We start from the raw sequence: 16,712 nt of genomic DNA, 5'->3' as shown, positions 1-16,712 counted from the left end.
AGACCAGCCTGAGCAAGAGCAAGACCCCCGTCTCAAAAATAGCCGGGCATGGTGGCGGGCGCCTATAGTGCCAGCTCCTCAGGAGGCTGAGACAAGAGGATTGCTTGAGCCCAGGAGTTTAAGGTTTCTGTGAGCTATGGTGCCACGGCATTCTACTGAGGGTGACAAAGTGAAACTCTGTCTCAAAAATAAATAAATAAATAAGTAAATAAATAAATAAAGCTGTGGTCTCACTCTTGCTCAGGCTGGTCTCAATTTCCTGAGCTCGAGGGATCCTCCTGCCTCAGTCTCCCAGAGTGCTAGGATTACAGGCATGAACCACCATGCCTGGCCTGTAGCTCACTGTAATCTCAAACTCCTGGGCCCAAGTGATCCTCCCACCTCAGTCTGTTGAGCAGGGGTCCTCAAACTGCAGCCTGCGGGCCACATGAGGCAGTGTGATTGTATTTGTTCCCGTTTTGTTTTTTTACTTCAAAATAAGATATGTGGGTGGCGCCTGTGGCTCAAAGGAGTAGGGTACCAGCCCCATACGCCGGAGGTGGTGGGTTCAAACCCAACCCTGGCCAAAAACTGTAAAAAAAGAAAAAAGAAAAGAAAAAAAGATATGTGCAGTGTGCATAGGAATTTGTTCATAGGTTTTTTTTTTAAACTATTAGTCCGGCCCTCCAACGGTCTGAGGGATAGTGAACTGGCCCCCCGTTTAAAAAGTTTGAGGACCCCTGGACTAGAGGCATGCAACGCCATGCCCAGCTAATTTTAAAGTTTTTTGTAGGGATGGGATCTTGCTGTGTTGCTCAGGATGGTCTCAAACATCTGACCTCAAATGATCTGCCTGCCTCGGCCTCCCAAAATAGCTGGGATTACAGGCACAAGCCACCACGCTTTCTTTTTCATTCTGTTCTCTTACACTGTACTGATACCACATTATCCTACCGTTACTTTGTAGTAAATCTCAGTATTTGGTTGGATAAGTCTCCCATCTTGCTCTTCAAAATTATCTTGGCTGTTATTGGCCTTTCATTCTCTCTTACATATATAAGAATCAGCTTATCAGATTCTACAAGCAACCTGTTGGGATCATGATTGGAAGTTCACTGTTATTATAGATTCAGTGAGAACTGACATTTCATGAAATCGAGGTTTCTTCCCTAGGGAAGTACTCTTGAAAAGCAATGGAGTGACCTGAGCTCTGAAGTCAGACCTGGACTAGCATCCTAGTAATGTAAGAAAAGATATGCCGGGCAGCGCCTGTGGCTCAGTCGGTGGGGCACCGGCCCCATATACCGAGGGTGGAGGGTTCAAACCCGGCCCCGGCCAAACTGCAACCAAAAAATAGCTGGGCGTTGTGGCGGGCACCTGTAGTCCCAGCTACTCAGGAGGCTGAGGCAAGAGAATCACTTAAGCCCAGGAGTTGGAGGTTGCTATGAGCTGGGTGAGGCCACGGCATTGTACCGAGGGCCATAAAGTGAGACTCTGTCTCTACAAAAAAAAGAAAAGATATGCCCTCCATGGGGACATGGAAATCACTTCACATCTCTGGGCCTCAGTTTCCTCAACTGCAAAACAGAAATGACAATACTACCCACTTCCCTGGTGGTTTTGAGGATAAAACAATGCTTGTGGAGTACCCAGCATAGTGCTAGCACCTAGCAAGTGCTCAGCAAATAAAACTCGGGAATGATTGGGAATGATTATCCCCTTCTACTCCTCTCAGATACCAAAATTGCTATCTGCTTCCTAGATGCTTTATTGAGGATGCTTCTGTCCCTGGTAAGAGTCGTGGACTCATGGAGGTTCTCTGTTACCTCCTGATATCTTTGTCTGTACCATCCTAGGAGCTCATATTACTCAGGCTTGACAAGGCATTGGGACTGGTGGTTGTTACCTTCCATAGCAGGGCAGGAGAGGGCAGTGGGGTCCAACCTCCCGGGCCCTCAGTTGTGGGCCAGCTTGGGAGGGAACTAGCGTACAGAAACCCCAAGTTATTACCCTGGCCCAGTTGCAAAGGAGAGATAGAAAAGGGGAGACAGATGAGATGACAGACTAGCTGAAGGGAGCAGACGACAGATAAAGATATAGCACCAGAAGAGATGGACGGGCAAGGGCAGAAGCCCCATAGAGATCACTACGTTGTGCTCCTGTCTCCAAACTCATTGATACTCAAGCCCTGCAGATAGACAATTTGAGGGGTGGGGTGGAGGATGGTCATGCTCCCATTATTAGCTCTTGCTGGAGACACTACCTGATTTCCTGTCATCTTACTTCCCTCTCTGGCCAGCCAAAAGAGGGACTGTGAGAGTCCTCAGAGAAGGATGAATGGAAAGGGTGTATGTGGATACTTACCAGGCAAGATGAGGGTTCCACCTCCAAGAAGAAGCAGCAGCAGCAGCAGCAGCAAAAGCCACTGGCTGCCCATGTCTGTCTCGTGATGGTCCTGGAGGGTGATGGAAAGGACTTTTGGCTGAAACAAGGGAACAGAAAGCAGTCCAAGACAGTGAGGCTCTGCTTGAAATGGCAGCACCTCTCATCTGCCTGCTGAGCACACCACCCATCCCCAGGTGTCCAGACTTCTTCCCAGCAGGCCCCAGGGTGCTCTTCAGCGCTGGGAATAACACTGATGGGAGAAGGATGGAGGGTGGAGTTTCCCATCAGTTGCAATCAGTGGGCCTCTGGGAATTCCCATTTCAACTGGTGAATATCCCCCAGGCCCCTAATCATAAGCCTTTGTTGAATAGTGGGCAGAACTCTGGGCCTTCCAGCCTTCCCCCCACCCAACGCCAAGGAACCTGTGTCTCAGGAACATGGCTGATCTCATTGTTCTCCCATCTCCTGGACTAAGAGTGAACTATTTGATTTGAGAGCTGGAAGTCAATCTCACCCTCTTCTCATTGCACAGATGAAGAAAATGAGGCCAAGTGACTCACCTAAGGACTGGAACCCAGGGCAGCTCATTCTATTGCCTGTGAGTGCCACAGCTTTCTTAGACTCTCTGCACTTCCTAGCTCAGGAACCTGATGAGGTTTTTCAATGACCTTTGGTGTGAAGATCCCAGATAGGCTTCATAGGTCCAAGTTTCCCACCAGTCTTCATTCACCTGGCCCACAAAATCCTCCTGCTTTCTTCTTCTTCTTCTTTTTTTTTTTTTTTTTTGCAGTTTTTGGCCAGGGCTAGATATGAACCTGCCACCTCCAGCATATGGGGCCAGCGCCCTACTCCTTGAGCCATAGGGGCCGCCCTCTCCTGCTTTCTTCTAACCTCTTCTCCAGGAAGCCTGCCAGGACCTACACTTTAACCAATTTCTACTGGGCTATGACAGAGTACTTATATGACTTGGTCAATGGTGACCCCATCAGACTAGGCTTCCCAGAACGACGGCTGGTCTCCACCTTCAGACAGGGAGACAGCAGGTAGAGCTGTCTCCTTCATCAGATAGGGTCTCCCAACCATAAGAACCAAACTTTATCACCCCAAATTTAGGACCTTAAGGGCAGGGATTATTAGATCTCTATAAGGGTCTCTACCATTAAGTTAGAAATTTTCCGGGGTGCAATTCTTTCTCCCATTAGACCGGAAGCTCTTGAGGGCAGTCTGTGACTCTCTCCTCAGACAAACAGGCTATTGGAAGATCTGTCTTCCTCATCAGACCTGAGGCAATTGCCCCACAAGGTTGGAGATATCCACCAATCAGACATATTGATTCCAACATAAAACTTTATTGTTAATACACAGATGCCTGGACCCCACTGACCTTGCCTTCCTCGTCTTGATGCTTGGGTCCATTCAGGCCCCACCCAGCTCTGAGCTAGAGCAGGGGCCAGGATACCCAACCTTAGGCCAAACCCTGGCTGTCTTGGCCGGCAGCCCCTTCTGTGCTCATCCTTGCTGCTAGGGCTCCCCCTCCTGTCCAGCCTTCTTCACCATCCTGGCTCCTCTGGACCTGGGGCTCACCCAGCAGACGCTGCCACCCTCACAGCCCTTGGCCTCTGCCCAGGTGTAAGGGAGAGGATGGACTTGGGCCAGGCTGTGCCAAGCCATTCTAGGGATGCAGGAAGATGCAGTGGCTGGATGTATGCAGGCCTCTTGGCTCCCATCTCGGCGTCTCAGCGGCTGTTCTTGTGTTTGTTAAGGAGTACATTTGTGTTAGACTCATGAACCTGCAAATCAAGAAGTCTCCCTGTCAATCCTCCTACCCGGACATGGAAGCCTCTCCCTTACTCCCCTACCCAAATCGTCTGTTTTTTTTTGAGACAGTGTCTCAAGCTGTTGCCCTGGGTAGAGTGCTGTGGCGTCACAGATCACAGCAACCTCCAATTCCTGGGCTTAAGCGATTCTCTTGCCTCAGCCTCTCAAGTAGATGGGCCTACAGGCACCCACCACAACGCCTGGCTATTTTTTGGTTGTAGTTGTCATTGTTTTTTGGCAGGCCTGGGCTGGATTTGAACCTACCAGCTCTGGTGTATGTGGCTGGTGCCTTAGCCGCTTGAGCTACAGGTGCTGAGCCAGCTCCTCCCCAAATCTTAATAGCTACTGCAGCCAGGCTCCCAGGTAAGCCCTTTGTAGGTCTAACTTGATCCTACCTAGTATCCCCTCTAAGCTGGGAGCTCAGGCTGTATCCCAAACAGATGGTGAGGGAGGCAGAAAAGAAAATAATGTGGGTATGTGCCTTTTTCTCTCCAGAAGCTTCCCCCATTGGGAGGAGGCTGTTTTATGCACCCTAGAGTGAATCCAGGGGTCCTTTGTCCACAGTAGGCCTAAGTATCTGCCACCACGCAGGAACTCAGCTGGCTTTAAGCCACACACGACAAAAGAGGGCAGGTTTTGAGACTGTAAAGAAGAAACTGACTCCAGGGACCCCCTGAGTCTGACAGGAGGGGGTGTGGCCTCACAGAGAAGGAAAGCTGGGGAAGTTAACAGAATGGGGCATGCAACCGGGATGGTGGGAGTTTAAAAGGTGGGACCAGATCTTGGAATAAGCAGAAACCTTGACAAATGGGCCAGAGGCTGGGCTGGGTGCAGCGTCAGGGTGAGTACTGGCCGGGTAGGAGAGAGAAGACACACCTTATCCATGTTAGCAAGCGCAGTGAGCAAGTCTTGCTGTTGAGACATCTTGCGGATGTCCAAGGAGGACCCACTCTCGACCGACAGGCTCATGGACACGCGTTTGTGCAGCCTCTCCTCCTCCTGCTCCTGGTTGAAGCGGATGGAGCGCACCTCCTCCACGATCCTGGGGGCCGAGAGGTGAATGCGTCAGAGTGAGGGGGGCCTTGGGGAGAGGGAGGCAGCCCTCCCACCTCTTCCCAGGCGTCCATCCCCCTCCACCCTCTCCCTCATCCCTAATAGACGCCCAGGATGAGATATGCTCTTTGAGAAATGGGAGGAATTTGGAAGTCTGGATTCCTCTCCTCCACCAATAGGCTGGGGACCCATGGCAAGTCACTTAACCTCTCTTGGTCCCAGGTGAGGGCGTGAGACTAGATGAAGGATCTGAGGCTCCGCCCATCCCTGACTCACAGGACTCGGGGGTACCCCCAATAGCTCCCCTACGTGTTGAGCTCCTCTCGGATCTCCTTGTATTGCACCAAGTTCTCCTGTATTGCCTCAAGCACCAAGCAAAAGTTGTCGCAGGTGTTTTCAGAGAGGTTTGATAGGAAACCCCCCATGAGCGGTTCCTGGGGAACTTCAGCTTTCTCCAAGCGGGCGACTAGACAGTGCACCAGTGGCAGCTCGGTTCCTATCTCTTTCTCTTCCTCCGAACCCATCTGAGGAGGCAGAATAGAGATGGGATGGACAGCTCAGGCTGAAATGAGCCCCCATCTTTCCTGCCTGGCTTCAAAGAGGATGTATCTCTTAGGACTGGAGAGTTCTATTGCCCCTGATTTTAGCTCCAACCAATCTTAGCTTCCCCACGTTGCTATGGGAGATCAACTTCAAATGCACAATCCCTTCCTCCGCCTTTTTGGAAATTCTTGACCTTTTTCAAAATTTAACCCTCCCCCAAGATTTCCCCCTGATAAATCCTACCCAGCAAGCTTCTAAAGCCCTACCTACTTTCAAGCCTGGGTCCCAGCCTTCCACCCTTTTGGAAGTTTTCCACTCCCTTCCCTAACCTTATGAAAGCACTATGAAGGAATAATATCGTAGCTAACATTCACTGAGCCCTGGCTATGTGCCAAGCACTGTACATTTACCCCTATAAACCTCATAATAGCCTTATGAAGTAGGTATGATTGTTATTCTCATTCTACAGAAGAGACAAATTGAAGCTTAGATTGGTTAAGTGCTCTAAGGTCACCCAGCTGCTCAGTTTTGAGTTGCCATAGAAACACATCTAGGGGGTGGTGCCTGTGGCTCAAGGAGTAGGGCACTGGCCTCATATGCTGGAGGTGGTGAGTTCAAACCCAGCCCCAGCCAAAAACTGCAAAAAAAGAAAGAAAGAAAGAAAGAAAGAAACATATCTAGGAAACTGACACCCCCCCAAAAGCTCCAGCTGATGAGTGAGCACTCAAGATGAGGGACTACTGTCTCCAGGCCCTTGAGTATGCAAGACCACACACCGCACATCCCCCCTCTCCTCCCTTCTGCCCTTCCCATCCCACACATACCTCATTAAACTTTAGTTGATTCTGTCGCTCCTCCTTTCCTGCCTTCATCATTTGCTCCAGATTGGTGGTCACCACGACGACGAATAGGTTGATGCCAATGAAGGCACCGATGGTGATGAAGATGGTAAAGTAGATGGCGCCCCCAATCTGCATTGCGTACTCCCTTTGGTCCGTCCTGGAGATGGTAGGCAGGGGTCCTATAACCTCCCTGGCTCTTTGAGCCTGAGTTTCCTCATCTATGAAATAGGGACTCATCCCAAGGCCTACTGGGACTTCTGCCTGTGTCCCTGCTGTTGTGCGATCTACTTCCCTACTCCTGTCTCAGCAGCTGCTCTCTGCTGATCACCTGCTGGGCTACCCAACATGGGCTGATTTTCAAGCCAACCCTGCTGGAAGGTGGGGATTTAGACTCAGCATTATTATTTTTATTTATTTATTTTTATTTGTAGAGGCAGAGTCTCACTTTATCACCCTCGGTAGAGTGCCCTGGTGTCACAGCTCACAGCAACCTCCAGCTCTTGGGCTTAGGTGATTCTCTTGCCTCAGCCTCTCAGGGACTACAGGCACCTGCCACAACGTCTGGCTATTTTTTCGTTGCAGTTCGGCTGGGGCCAGGTTTGAACCTGCCAGCCTCGCTGTATGGGGCCAGCGCCCTACTCACTGAGCCACAGGCGCTGCCCCTAGACTCAGCATTATTAAATGTAATCTATTAGCTGTACTCTTCTTTTTTTTTGTAGAGACAGTCTCACTTTGCCACCTGTAGAGTGCCATGACGTCACACGGCTCACAGCAACCTCCAGCTTTTGGGCTTTCGCAATTCTCTTGCCTCAGCCTCCAGAGCAGCTGGGACTACAGGCGCCTGCCACAACACCCGGCTATTTTTTGGTTGCAGTTTGGCCGAGGCTGGGTTTGAACCCGCTACCCTCGGTATATGGGGCCAGTGCCCTACTCACTGAGCCACAGGCACCACCCTATTAGCTGTACTCTTTATTCACATTTTTCTTGTTATAAAAAATAATTCAAGCTCATTATAGAAAAATATCTGGGGGCGGCACCTGTAGTTCAGTGGGTAGGGCGCTGGCCGCATATTCCAAGGGTGGCGGGTTCGAACTCAGCCCCGGCCAAACTGCAACAACAAAAAAATAACCGGGCATTGTGGTGGGCACCTGTAGTCCCAACTACTCAGGAGGCTGAGGCAAGAGAATTGCCTAAGCCCAAGAGCTGGAGGTTGCTGTCAGCTGTGACGCCATAGCACTGTACCGAGGGCAATAAAGTGAGACTCTGTCGCTAAAAAAAAAAAAAAAAAAATCTGGATAATAATACTCTATCTGCTATTAGTTATCCATTGTTAATATCTTGTTGTAAATCTCTCACAAAATATTTTTCCTTAAAATAGTGCTGTATCTATGTAATAAAAGTAGAAACCATCTGAGCCACACACTCTATGCTAAAGATTTATCTAGGTTTTATCTCCTTATCCTCAAAGCAATATGTGACATAGTTAATATTGTTTTGTAATCTCAGTTACAGATGAGTAAACTGAGGCTCAGAAGAGATGAAATATCTTGTCCAGGGGCGGCGCCTGTGGCTCAGTCGGTAGGGCGCCAGCCCCATATGCCAAGGGTGGCGGGTTCAAACCCGGCCCCGGCCAAACTGCAACCAAAAAATAGCCGGGCGTTGTGGCGGGCGCCTGTAGTCCCAGCTACTCGGGAGGCTGAGGCGAGAGAATCGCTTGAAGCCCAGGAGTTGGAGGTTGCTGTGAGCTCTGTGAGGCCACGGCACTCTACCGAGGGCCATAAAGTGAGACTCTGTCTCTACAAAAAAATAAAAAATAAAAAAAATAAAAAAATAAAAATAAAAAAATGAAATATCTTGTCCAAAGTCATTTGACTAGTGTAGTGGAGCAGAGACTCAAAAGCACACAGTTCAACTTTATTGTATAGTCTGTGATTTTTTTCCCCCTAACTACATCGTAATGAATAATGACTACAGGAGCCCTTTACCTATTGGTCTTCTATGTTCACATGAAGAAAAAAAGAAATCAGTCAAGGGGACTCATTCCCTGGAGTAGACTAGAAAGAAATAGGGCTTAGACTTAATGGAAAAGAGGTGAGGGCTTGGCATCTATACCTCAAGTGGCTAGCACACCAGCCACATACGCCAGAGCTGGCAGGTTCAAATCCAGCCTCGGCCTGCCAAAGAACAATGACAACTACAGCCAAAAAATAGCTGGGCATTGTGGCAAGTGCCTGTAGTCCCAGCTACTTGAGAGGCTGAGGCAAGAGAATCACTTAAGCCTCAAGAATTGGAGGTTGCTGTGAGCTGTGACACCAGGACACTCTACCCAGGGTGACAGCTTGAGACTCTGTCTCAAAAAAAAAAAAAAAAGAAAAGAGGTGAGAAGAGAGAACAAAAATGAACTAGGTCTCAGAACAAAATGAATGAGACCTGAAGTTCCCAGGAGTCTGGGCAATTAGGTGGGCTCCAGTGTGGGCTGGGTGGCTGACCTGTAACCTTAGACACAACAGACCTGCCCCCCTATCTAAGGCCGACTACCCAAAAGTTTGGCATGATGGGGAAAGTCTCCATTATAGAATCAGGGTGGGACTTTGAATGTGTGGAGTTTCAAGGTGGGCAAGGCTTTAAGTCCCAGAGGCACCACCCCCAGGGATTTTCTTTTTCCCAGTTTAAAACCCTGGGAACCCCGCCTTCTGCTGGGTCATCCTCATCCCAACCCTTGGAGCCCCCACTCCCATTGAGAGACCTTCTGCCCCTCAGTTTCCCTGCCCCATAGGAGCCCCACCCCCTTCCTTGTCAGGCTGGGAGGAAGGCCTGGAAGCTCCATCAGTACTCACTGGAAATCGCTGTAGATGTCCACCCAGCCATCCTGGGTGATGCAGATAAAGAGAGTATACAGGGCAACCTGCATGTTCTGGAAATGCTTGGGCACGAACGCACCAAAAAGTGTAACCCCAAACACGGAGAACACCTGCGAAAGAGATTAAAGCCCCACCCTGGCTTCACCCAAGGGCCTTAGAGACGGGACATGAAAATGGATGCAAACAAGTGCTGCTCAGGGAATCACAGGGATTCAGGCCCACGGGCCTCTCCTCTCCTCTAGACACCCTCTATTCCCAACAACCCAGGGGCCCTTTTCAGGGAAGGGGAGCAGCTGAGGGTGGGGGAGGGCACTGACCAGCATGAAGAAGAGGATGAGAGCCATAATGTTGGCCATGTCAGGCACAGACTGCAGGATGACACGAATGATCCGGGCCAAGGGCTCCACTGCCATGCACACGTGTATCAGACGTAACGCCCTGTGGCAGAGCCTCTTAGGGGCCCCTCTCAACCCTTCCCAGACCCCTCCCTCCTCACTACCATCCACAAACTGCCTGGAGAGGCAGAGCTGATTTGCAGCTGGTGACTACCCCCCAGCTTCATTCCTGGGTTCCGGACAGGTCCTCTCTTTTCTCCAGGGTTCCCAGCTCACCTGAGGGTATAGTTGATAGAGATGACACTGAGTTCATTAACGAAGAACCCCATGAGCAAGAAAAAGACGATAACGAAGTTGAGGATGTTCCAGCCGTCCTGGGGGTGGGCCAGCCCCAGTGGGGTCTGTCAGGCCCAGCCCATGGGGGCATCCTGAGTCTGCCCTCCCTCCACCCCATGGATGTGGGAGGATTCAGTGTTCCTCTTAGAGCAGGACCAGTGAGTTACCATCCACTGCTATTATTTTGCTCTCCCCCAAACATGCCACGAAACATATGTGTATGCACTGTTCCATGCATGCATCAATAGTTAAGTACAATCTCAGAGACACACAGGAAGATCCTCGTGTATACATGGCTAGTGCCTAAGCTGAATACCCACCTTGGCCAGCAGGACTGCTGAAGATGGCCTTGCCCTACAGTTAGATGACCTGAAAACATTTGCCTGCCCTTACCTTTTTGTGATGTACACTAAAATTAATAATAAAGTGAAAATAAATACTAATAAAAACATCAAGTAATAGAGCTTCTGAGGTGAAATAGCTGTCATAGTACAAGAAAAGGAGACAGGCGAATTTTGCAAGATTTTTGTCCAATAAGGCATTTATTCCTACAGGAATGGGAATAAGGGCAGAAAGCTTGCACGTATGAAAATCTTGACCAATGATACTCTGGTAGAGAGACAAAATGACTTTTGGGTAAGGTTGGAAATGACCAAAGTGTCCAGCAATGGGAGACTGGATGGATAAACTACGGCACATTCATTCATTGGAGTCCTGTGTAGCCATAAAATGAAAAATGAGAAAGAGATCCATGTACTGATACAGAAAGATTGTCAGGGGAGGCGCCTGTGGCTCAGTGAGTAGGGCGCCGGCCCCATATGCCAAAGGTGGCGGGTTCAAGCCCAGCCCCGGCCAAACTGCAACAAAAAAATAGCCGGGCGTTGTGGCGGGCGCCTGCAGTCCCAGCTGCTCGGGAGGTTGAGGCAAGAGAATCGCGTAAGCCCAAGAGTTAGAGGTTGCTGTGAGCCCTGTGACGCCATGGCACTCTACCCGAGGGCGGTACAGTGAGACTCTGTCTCTACAAAAAAAAAAAAATAGAAAAAAAAAAAAGAAAGATTGTCAGGATCTAGTAAGTGACAGAAAGCAAAGTGCAGAATAGTGTTTACAGTGTTAGGCCTAGACCAAGACGGAAAAATACCAGTTAACTCCTGACAAATTTCTGGGCTGCAAGCCCTCAACAAAATGCCGTAAGTCTTGTTTACTATCAAGATAGATGGGAAAGTACTCACTGACTTCTTGCTTGACTAACTCCCTGAGAAACAGACTGGGAGGTACCAACTGTTCCCAGACTGACCTTTAAGAAATACCAGGCGAGGGCGGCGCCTGTGGCTCAAAGGAGTAGGGCGCCGGCCCCATATACCGAAGGTGGTGGGTACAAACCCGGCCCTGGCCAAAAATAAAGAAAGAAAGAAAGAAATACCAGGTGAAGTACTGAAACAAAGTTGTATGACTGACTAACCACAAAATTCTGCTTCTGTACAATGCTTACTAACCTACCCGGATGCATCTGAGCAGCCTGTGTGCCAACCAGGATGCAGACCAAGCCTTAAAAACCCGACCCCTTAAGCACTTGGGGCTGCTCTCTGAACCCCTGTGTTGGGTGTGAGGCAGTTGCCTGCCTGCCCTTTAATAAAGAGACTCTGCTGTGAATTCGGCTTATTTGGCAGTATGGTCTTTGTGGAACTCCTGGGCATAACAATGGTATGCTAAGGTTAGGAAAGGGAGGACTCAAATATATACATACTTGCTGGTGACTGTAACGTTAAATCCTGGGAGGATAAACAAGAGACTAAAAATATAAAAAGATCACCTAGAGAGGAGAAAGGATGACAAGGAGGGAAGGCAAGAACTGTGTGCACCTTTTATAAAAAAAAAAAAATTATTTTTACCACAATGACTATATATATGTGTGCACTTTTGATATAGTTTTGGCTGATACGTATCTGTATTAAATATTCAAAATGACCGGGCACGGTGGCTCAAGCTTATCATCCTAGCACTCTGGGAGGCTGAGGCGGGTGGATTGCTTGAGCTCACAAGTTCGAGACCAGCCTGAGCAAAAGCGAGACCTGTTTCTACTAAAAATAGAAAAACTGAGGCAGGAGCATTGCTTGAGCCTGAGTTGGAGGTTACTGTGAGCTATGATGCCACGGTACTCTACCAGGGCGATAGTTTGAGACTCTGCCTCAAAAAAATAAAATAAATAAAATAAAATAAAAATATTCAAAAAGAAAACTTTTTTTTTTCAACAGCTTAGGTTGGTTACTGAAGGAAAACTATTTTTTTGTTGTCTCACTGTCATTCTTTATAGAGTGCAGTGGCATCATAGCTCACAGCAACCTCAAACTCTTGGGTTCAAGAGATCCTCTTGTCTTACCCTCCTGAGTAGCTGGAACTACAGGCACCAGCCACAAAGCCCAGCTATTTTTAGAGAAGGGGTCTTGCTCTTACTCAGGCTGGTCTTGAACTCCTGAGCTCAAGCAATCCGCCTGCCTTGGGATTACCGGCATGAGCTACCGTGGCCAGCCTGAGGAAAACTATTTTATACAGGAAAACAGGAAAAAATGTTTACATAGGAAAACATGTCCTTAAATTTGTTGGGCAGGTTTTTTTTTTTTTTTTTTTCTTTGAGACAGAGCCTGAAGCTGTTGCCCTCGGTAGAGTGCCGTAGCATTACAGCTCACGGCAACCTCCAACTCCCGGGCTCAAACGATTCTCCTGCCTCAGCCTCCCTAGTACCTGGGACTATAGGCGCCCGCCACAATGCCCAGCTATTTTTTGGTTGCAGCCATCATTGTTGTTTGGCGGGCCCGGGTGGGATTTGAACCCGCCAGCTCAGGTGTATGTGGCTGGCGCCTTAGCTGCTTGAGCCACAGGCACCGAGTCTTATTGAGCAGTTTTGAGGGAGATGGACAGACAGTAAGAGAAATAAGTACATAGTCTCATGGAGACACAGAGCAGCGACTTAACGTAGCCTAGAAAAGACAGGAAGACTTCCTGGGAGAGGAGACAGCTGAACGAGTCTGTGAGGAAGAGGAAAGCGAGTCAATAGGGAAGATCTGCAGAGGCTAGTTGCTGTGACAGAGACCATATGGCCTGTAAGTAAAGCTTAAAAGTTCATGTGCAATTTAAAGTTACACATGAACTTCATGAACACCCTGTATTTGTTATCTGGCCCATTACAAAAAAAAGGAAAAACTTTGCTAATGCCTGTAAATTATGGTAGATACTCTCAATCCTATTTCTCAGATAAGGAAATAAAGGTTTGACCAACACTCCATGGCTGGGGAAGGCTGAGCTGGAACAGGGTTTGGAAGAGGAAGTACTTCTAGTACAAATTATTTTCTGCCACATCACATACATCTCAGAACTCTCCCCCGTCCCGCACATGCATATGCACATGCACACACGCACACGCACATGCACACACACACACACATGCACGCACGCATGCACTTCCCTCACCTCAGTTCATAAGCCAGGAGTACAGGGGCGGGGCCTGGGTGCGGTGCATTCCCAGAGACGGGGAGGAGCAATGGCAGGAATGGCCTAGGATCTCACCTTCCAGAAAATCCAGAAGCCATTGAGCCAGCCAAGGAGAACCTCACAGATAAGGATGGACAGCACAATGTCATCTATGGTAGAGAACAACTCATAGTGTTGCTACATGGAAGAGAGAAAAAGAGAGACGCAGAGAGGTCAGTGGAGCAGCGCCTGGGGGAGCAGGGGGCAGAAGCCATCTGCTGGGGAGGGAAGGCCCATATCCCTCCTGCTCTTAGTCCTGGGCTTCCTCGCTCCCTTTGCAACACACTTTGCATGTGCATACCAGGGAGGCTGTGCTAAGACCATGTGCACAACAGTTCATGTTACCATCCAGTGTAAGCTTTCTAAACCTGCAACACTCTATCTTTAAAAACAAAAATAGGCGGGTGGCGCCTGTGGCTCAGTGAGCAGGGCGCCAGCCCCATATACCGAGGGTGGCGGGTTCAAACCTGGCCCCGGCCAAACTGCAACAAAAAAATAGCTGGGCGTTGTGGCGGGCACCTGTAGTCCCAGCTACTGGGGAGGCTTAGGCAGGAGAATCGCCTAAGCCCAGGAGTTGGAGGTTGCTGTGAGCTGTGTGATGCCACGGCACTCTACTGAGGGCAATAAAGTGAAACTCTGTCTCTACAAAAAAAAAATAGGTCTTGGTGCTCACATCTGTAATCCTAGCATTCTCGGAGGCCAAGGTGGGTAGAGTTTGAGAACAGCCTGAGCAAGAGACCCATCTCCACTAAAAATAGAAAAATTAGGCAGGCGAGGTGCTGCACGCCTGTAGTCCTAGCTACTGGGGAGGCTGAGGCAAGAGGATTGCTCAAGCCCAAGGGGTTGAAGTTGCTGTGAGCTATGATGCCACAGCACTCTACTGAAGGAGACAGAGTAAGACTCTGTCTCAAAATAAATAAATTAATTAATTAATAACAAAATTGATTTTAAATAGCACAATACATATGTGTATACTCCTTGTAAGAAATTAAAACATCAATGGCCAGGTGTGGTGGCTCATGCCTATAATCCCAGCATTCTGGGAGGCCAAAGCCAGTAGATTGCCTGAGCTGACAGGTTCGAAACTAGCCTGAGCCAGAGCAATATCCCATCTCTAAAAATAGCCAGGCGTTGTGGTGGGCGCCTATAGTCCCAGCTACTAGGGAGGCTGAGGCAAGACAATCGCTTGAGCCCAAGAGTTGGAGGTTGCTGTGAACTATGATGCCATGGCACTTTACTGAAAGCAACAAAGTGAGGCTCTGTCTCAAAAAAAAAGAAAGAAATTAAAACATCAAAGATAAGACCAAAGACATACTGGACTCCAAATTGGAGATATAGAACTCTTTCACATGCTGTTTCTTCTGCCCAAATCACTATTCCCCATGTCTCTTTTCCTGGTCAACTCCTATGCATTCTTTACTCTTAGCTTAAGTGTCACTTTGTCCACGAAGCCTTCTCTGACCTCCCAGATAGGTTCAATTGCCTTCTTTGAACGCTCATGAACTCTGCATGCTCCTCAGGTAAGTGTGTGTCTGAGACGGGAACTAGGTCTGTTGTGCTTATACCTGGAACCCTGACAATGAGCACAGTCAGTGCCTAGCCCAGAATGATTCTCTCTTAGTGACAGTTGGTTAGAAGTGGATACTTTTCCCCATAAGGTGCCCATGGGTCTGCATCTGCTCACACCATTCTTCCCGTACTTCACAAATCCAATGTATTCCTGAAAGCAGGGCTCCAGAGCCCCCTCCACGTGAAGTTGTCTTTGATTTTGAGAGCCCTAGAAGGTCAGAACTGACAGACCTTTTAAGAGCATCCAATCCAGGCTAGGAGCCTGAGCCCCGGAGAGGAAAGCAAACTGCCTTGCCCCAGGCTCCCAATTAGAGTCAGGCTGGTGTCCCACCTGGTGAAGGGTGGCGTTGGTGCGGAGAGCAATAGTGATGGCGTTGATCACCAGCAGCACGGCCAGCAGCAGCTGGAAGGCAGGGTGCTGGAGCAACTGCTTGACATACATGCCAGTGATGAACTCCTGCATGTCCCAGGCATCCTGGAAGAGGGCAGGACCTACCTTCAGGCAGGTGTCACCATAGAAGGCCTCTGCCTGGATGTTTGCTTTCAGGAAATAGGGGATTCCTGGGGGCCCATTATAGGGGGTGATATTGCCTGAGAGGGGATTACAGAAAGGCAGCATCGGTGAAGAGGTCACTCCCTTCGTTGAACATGGGACACTTTTGGGGTATCTTTGTGGAGGTGCATCATTGCAACACTAACTCTTATGAGGACTCTGATGGTGATGACTGCCATTATATAGGGGTTCCTGTGGGAGGCACTGCTAGGCAGTTACTAACACATCACAGTGGGGAGGGGTCCCTGCAGGCATCACTGCTGGGGAGGGTCCTTGGGGAATAGAGGGTTAGAGTTGCCACGAGGGCCTGCTGCCCATGGGTACAGCTGCAGAAAGGCCACCACAGGGCAAGGGGCATCCTTACCTTTCTACTTGTGATGTCATGGCGGTTGATGAGCACATGTTCCTCTGCCCGAGTGTAGGGATCATGAGTGGTTCTCTGAGAGGGAGAGGAGGGCCCTTCAGTGTAGCCACTGCCCCTCCAGACCCCATACAGTACTCTTTTGCCCTGCCCCACCTCAACCCAGAATGCCAACTTGGGCAGTGTAGCCAGGCAGGGGCCCCCTACCATTGGGGTCAAATGTTTGACACTGGTGGGATCTCTCCATTGCTGCCACCAGGTCTTTTGTATATCACTCATGGTTGCTCAGCCTCTTCCTACTCTTCAAAGAAACTTCTTTCCAAGCAGCCTCACTTCCCCTCATGGTGATCTCACAGAGGCCTCTGTGACTTCCAGCCTTCCGCATTCTACCAAGGAATTCTAGCCCTGAGAGAAGCTCCTCCCATTGGCCCCCTGCAGACCCCAGGGAGGAAGTCAGGGATGCCGTGGGGCTGTTGGAGTCAGGGGTCAGAGGCTAAAGGGAGCAGGTCAGGTCTCCTGTGCAACCTGAATGGAGTCACACCTGGCTGAGGA

General features: G+C 49.4%; 1 protein-coding gene across 1 annotated transcript; it reads right to left on the bottom strand.

Annotated features, from left to right (window-relative positions):
* Positions 1-3,928: 3,928 nt before the first annotated feature.
* CATSPER4 (cation channel sperm associated 4) lies at positions 3,929-16,439 on the bottom strand. The gene is given in 12 exon segments (XM_053577071.1): positions 3,929-4,154; positions 5,059-5,224; positions 5,545-5,759; positions 6,603-6,777; positions 9,458-9,591; positions 9,799-9,919; positions 10,093-10,190; positions 13,714-13,815; positions 15,578-15,721; positions 16,164-16,237; positions 16,240-16,332; positions 16,400-16,439. Coding segments are annotated over 12 exon segments (1,416 nt in total). The 3' UTR covers positions 3,929-4,100.
* Positions 16,440-16,712: the final 273 nt, after the last annotated feature.

The sequence above is a fragment of the Nycticebus coucang genome, chromosome 22 (genome assembly GCF_027406575.1).
Source record: "Nycticebus coucang isolate mNycCou1 chromosome 22, mNycCou1.pri, whole genome shotgun sequence".
In the NCBI taxonomy this organism is placed as follows: Eukaryota; Metazoa; Chordata; class Mammalia; order Primates; family Lorisidae; genus Nycticebus; species Nycticebus coucang.
This window is presented reverse-complemented; position numbering and strand designations above follow the sequence as displayed.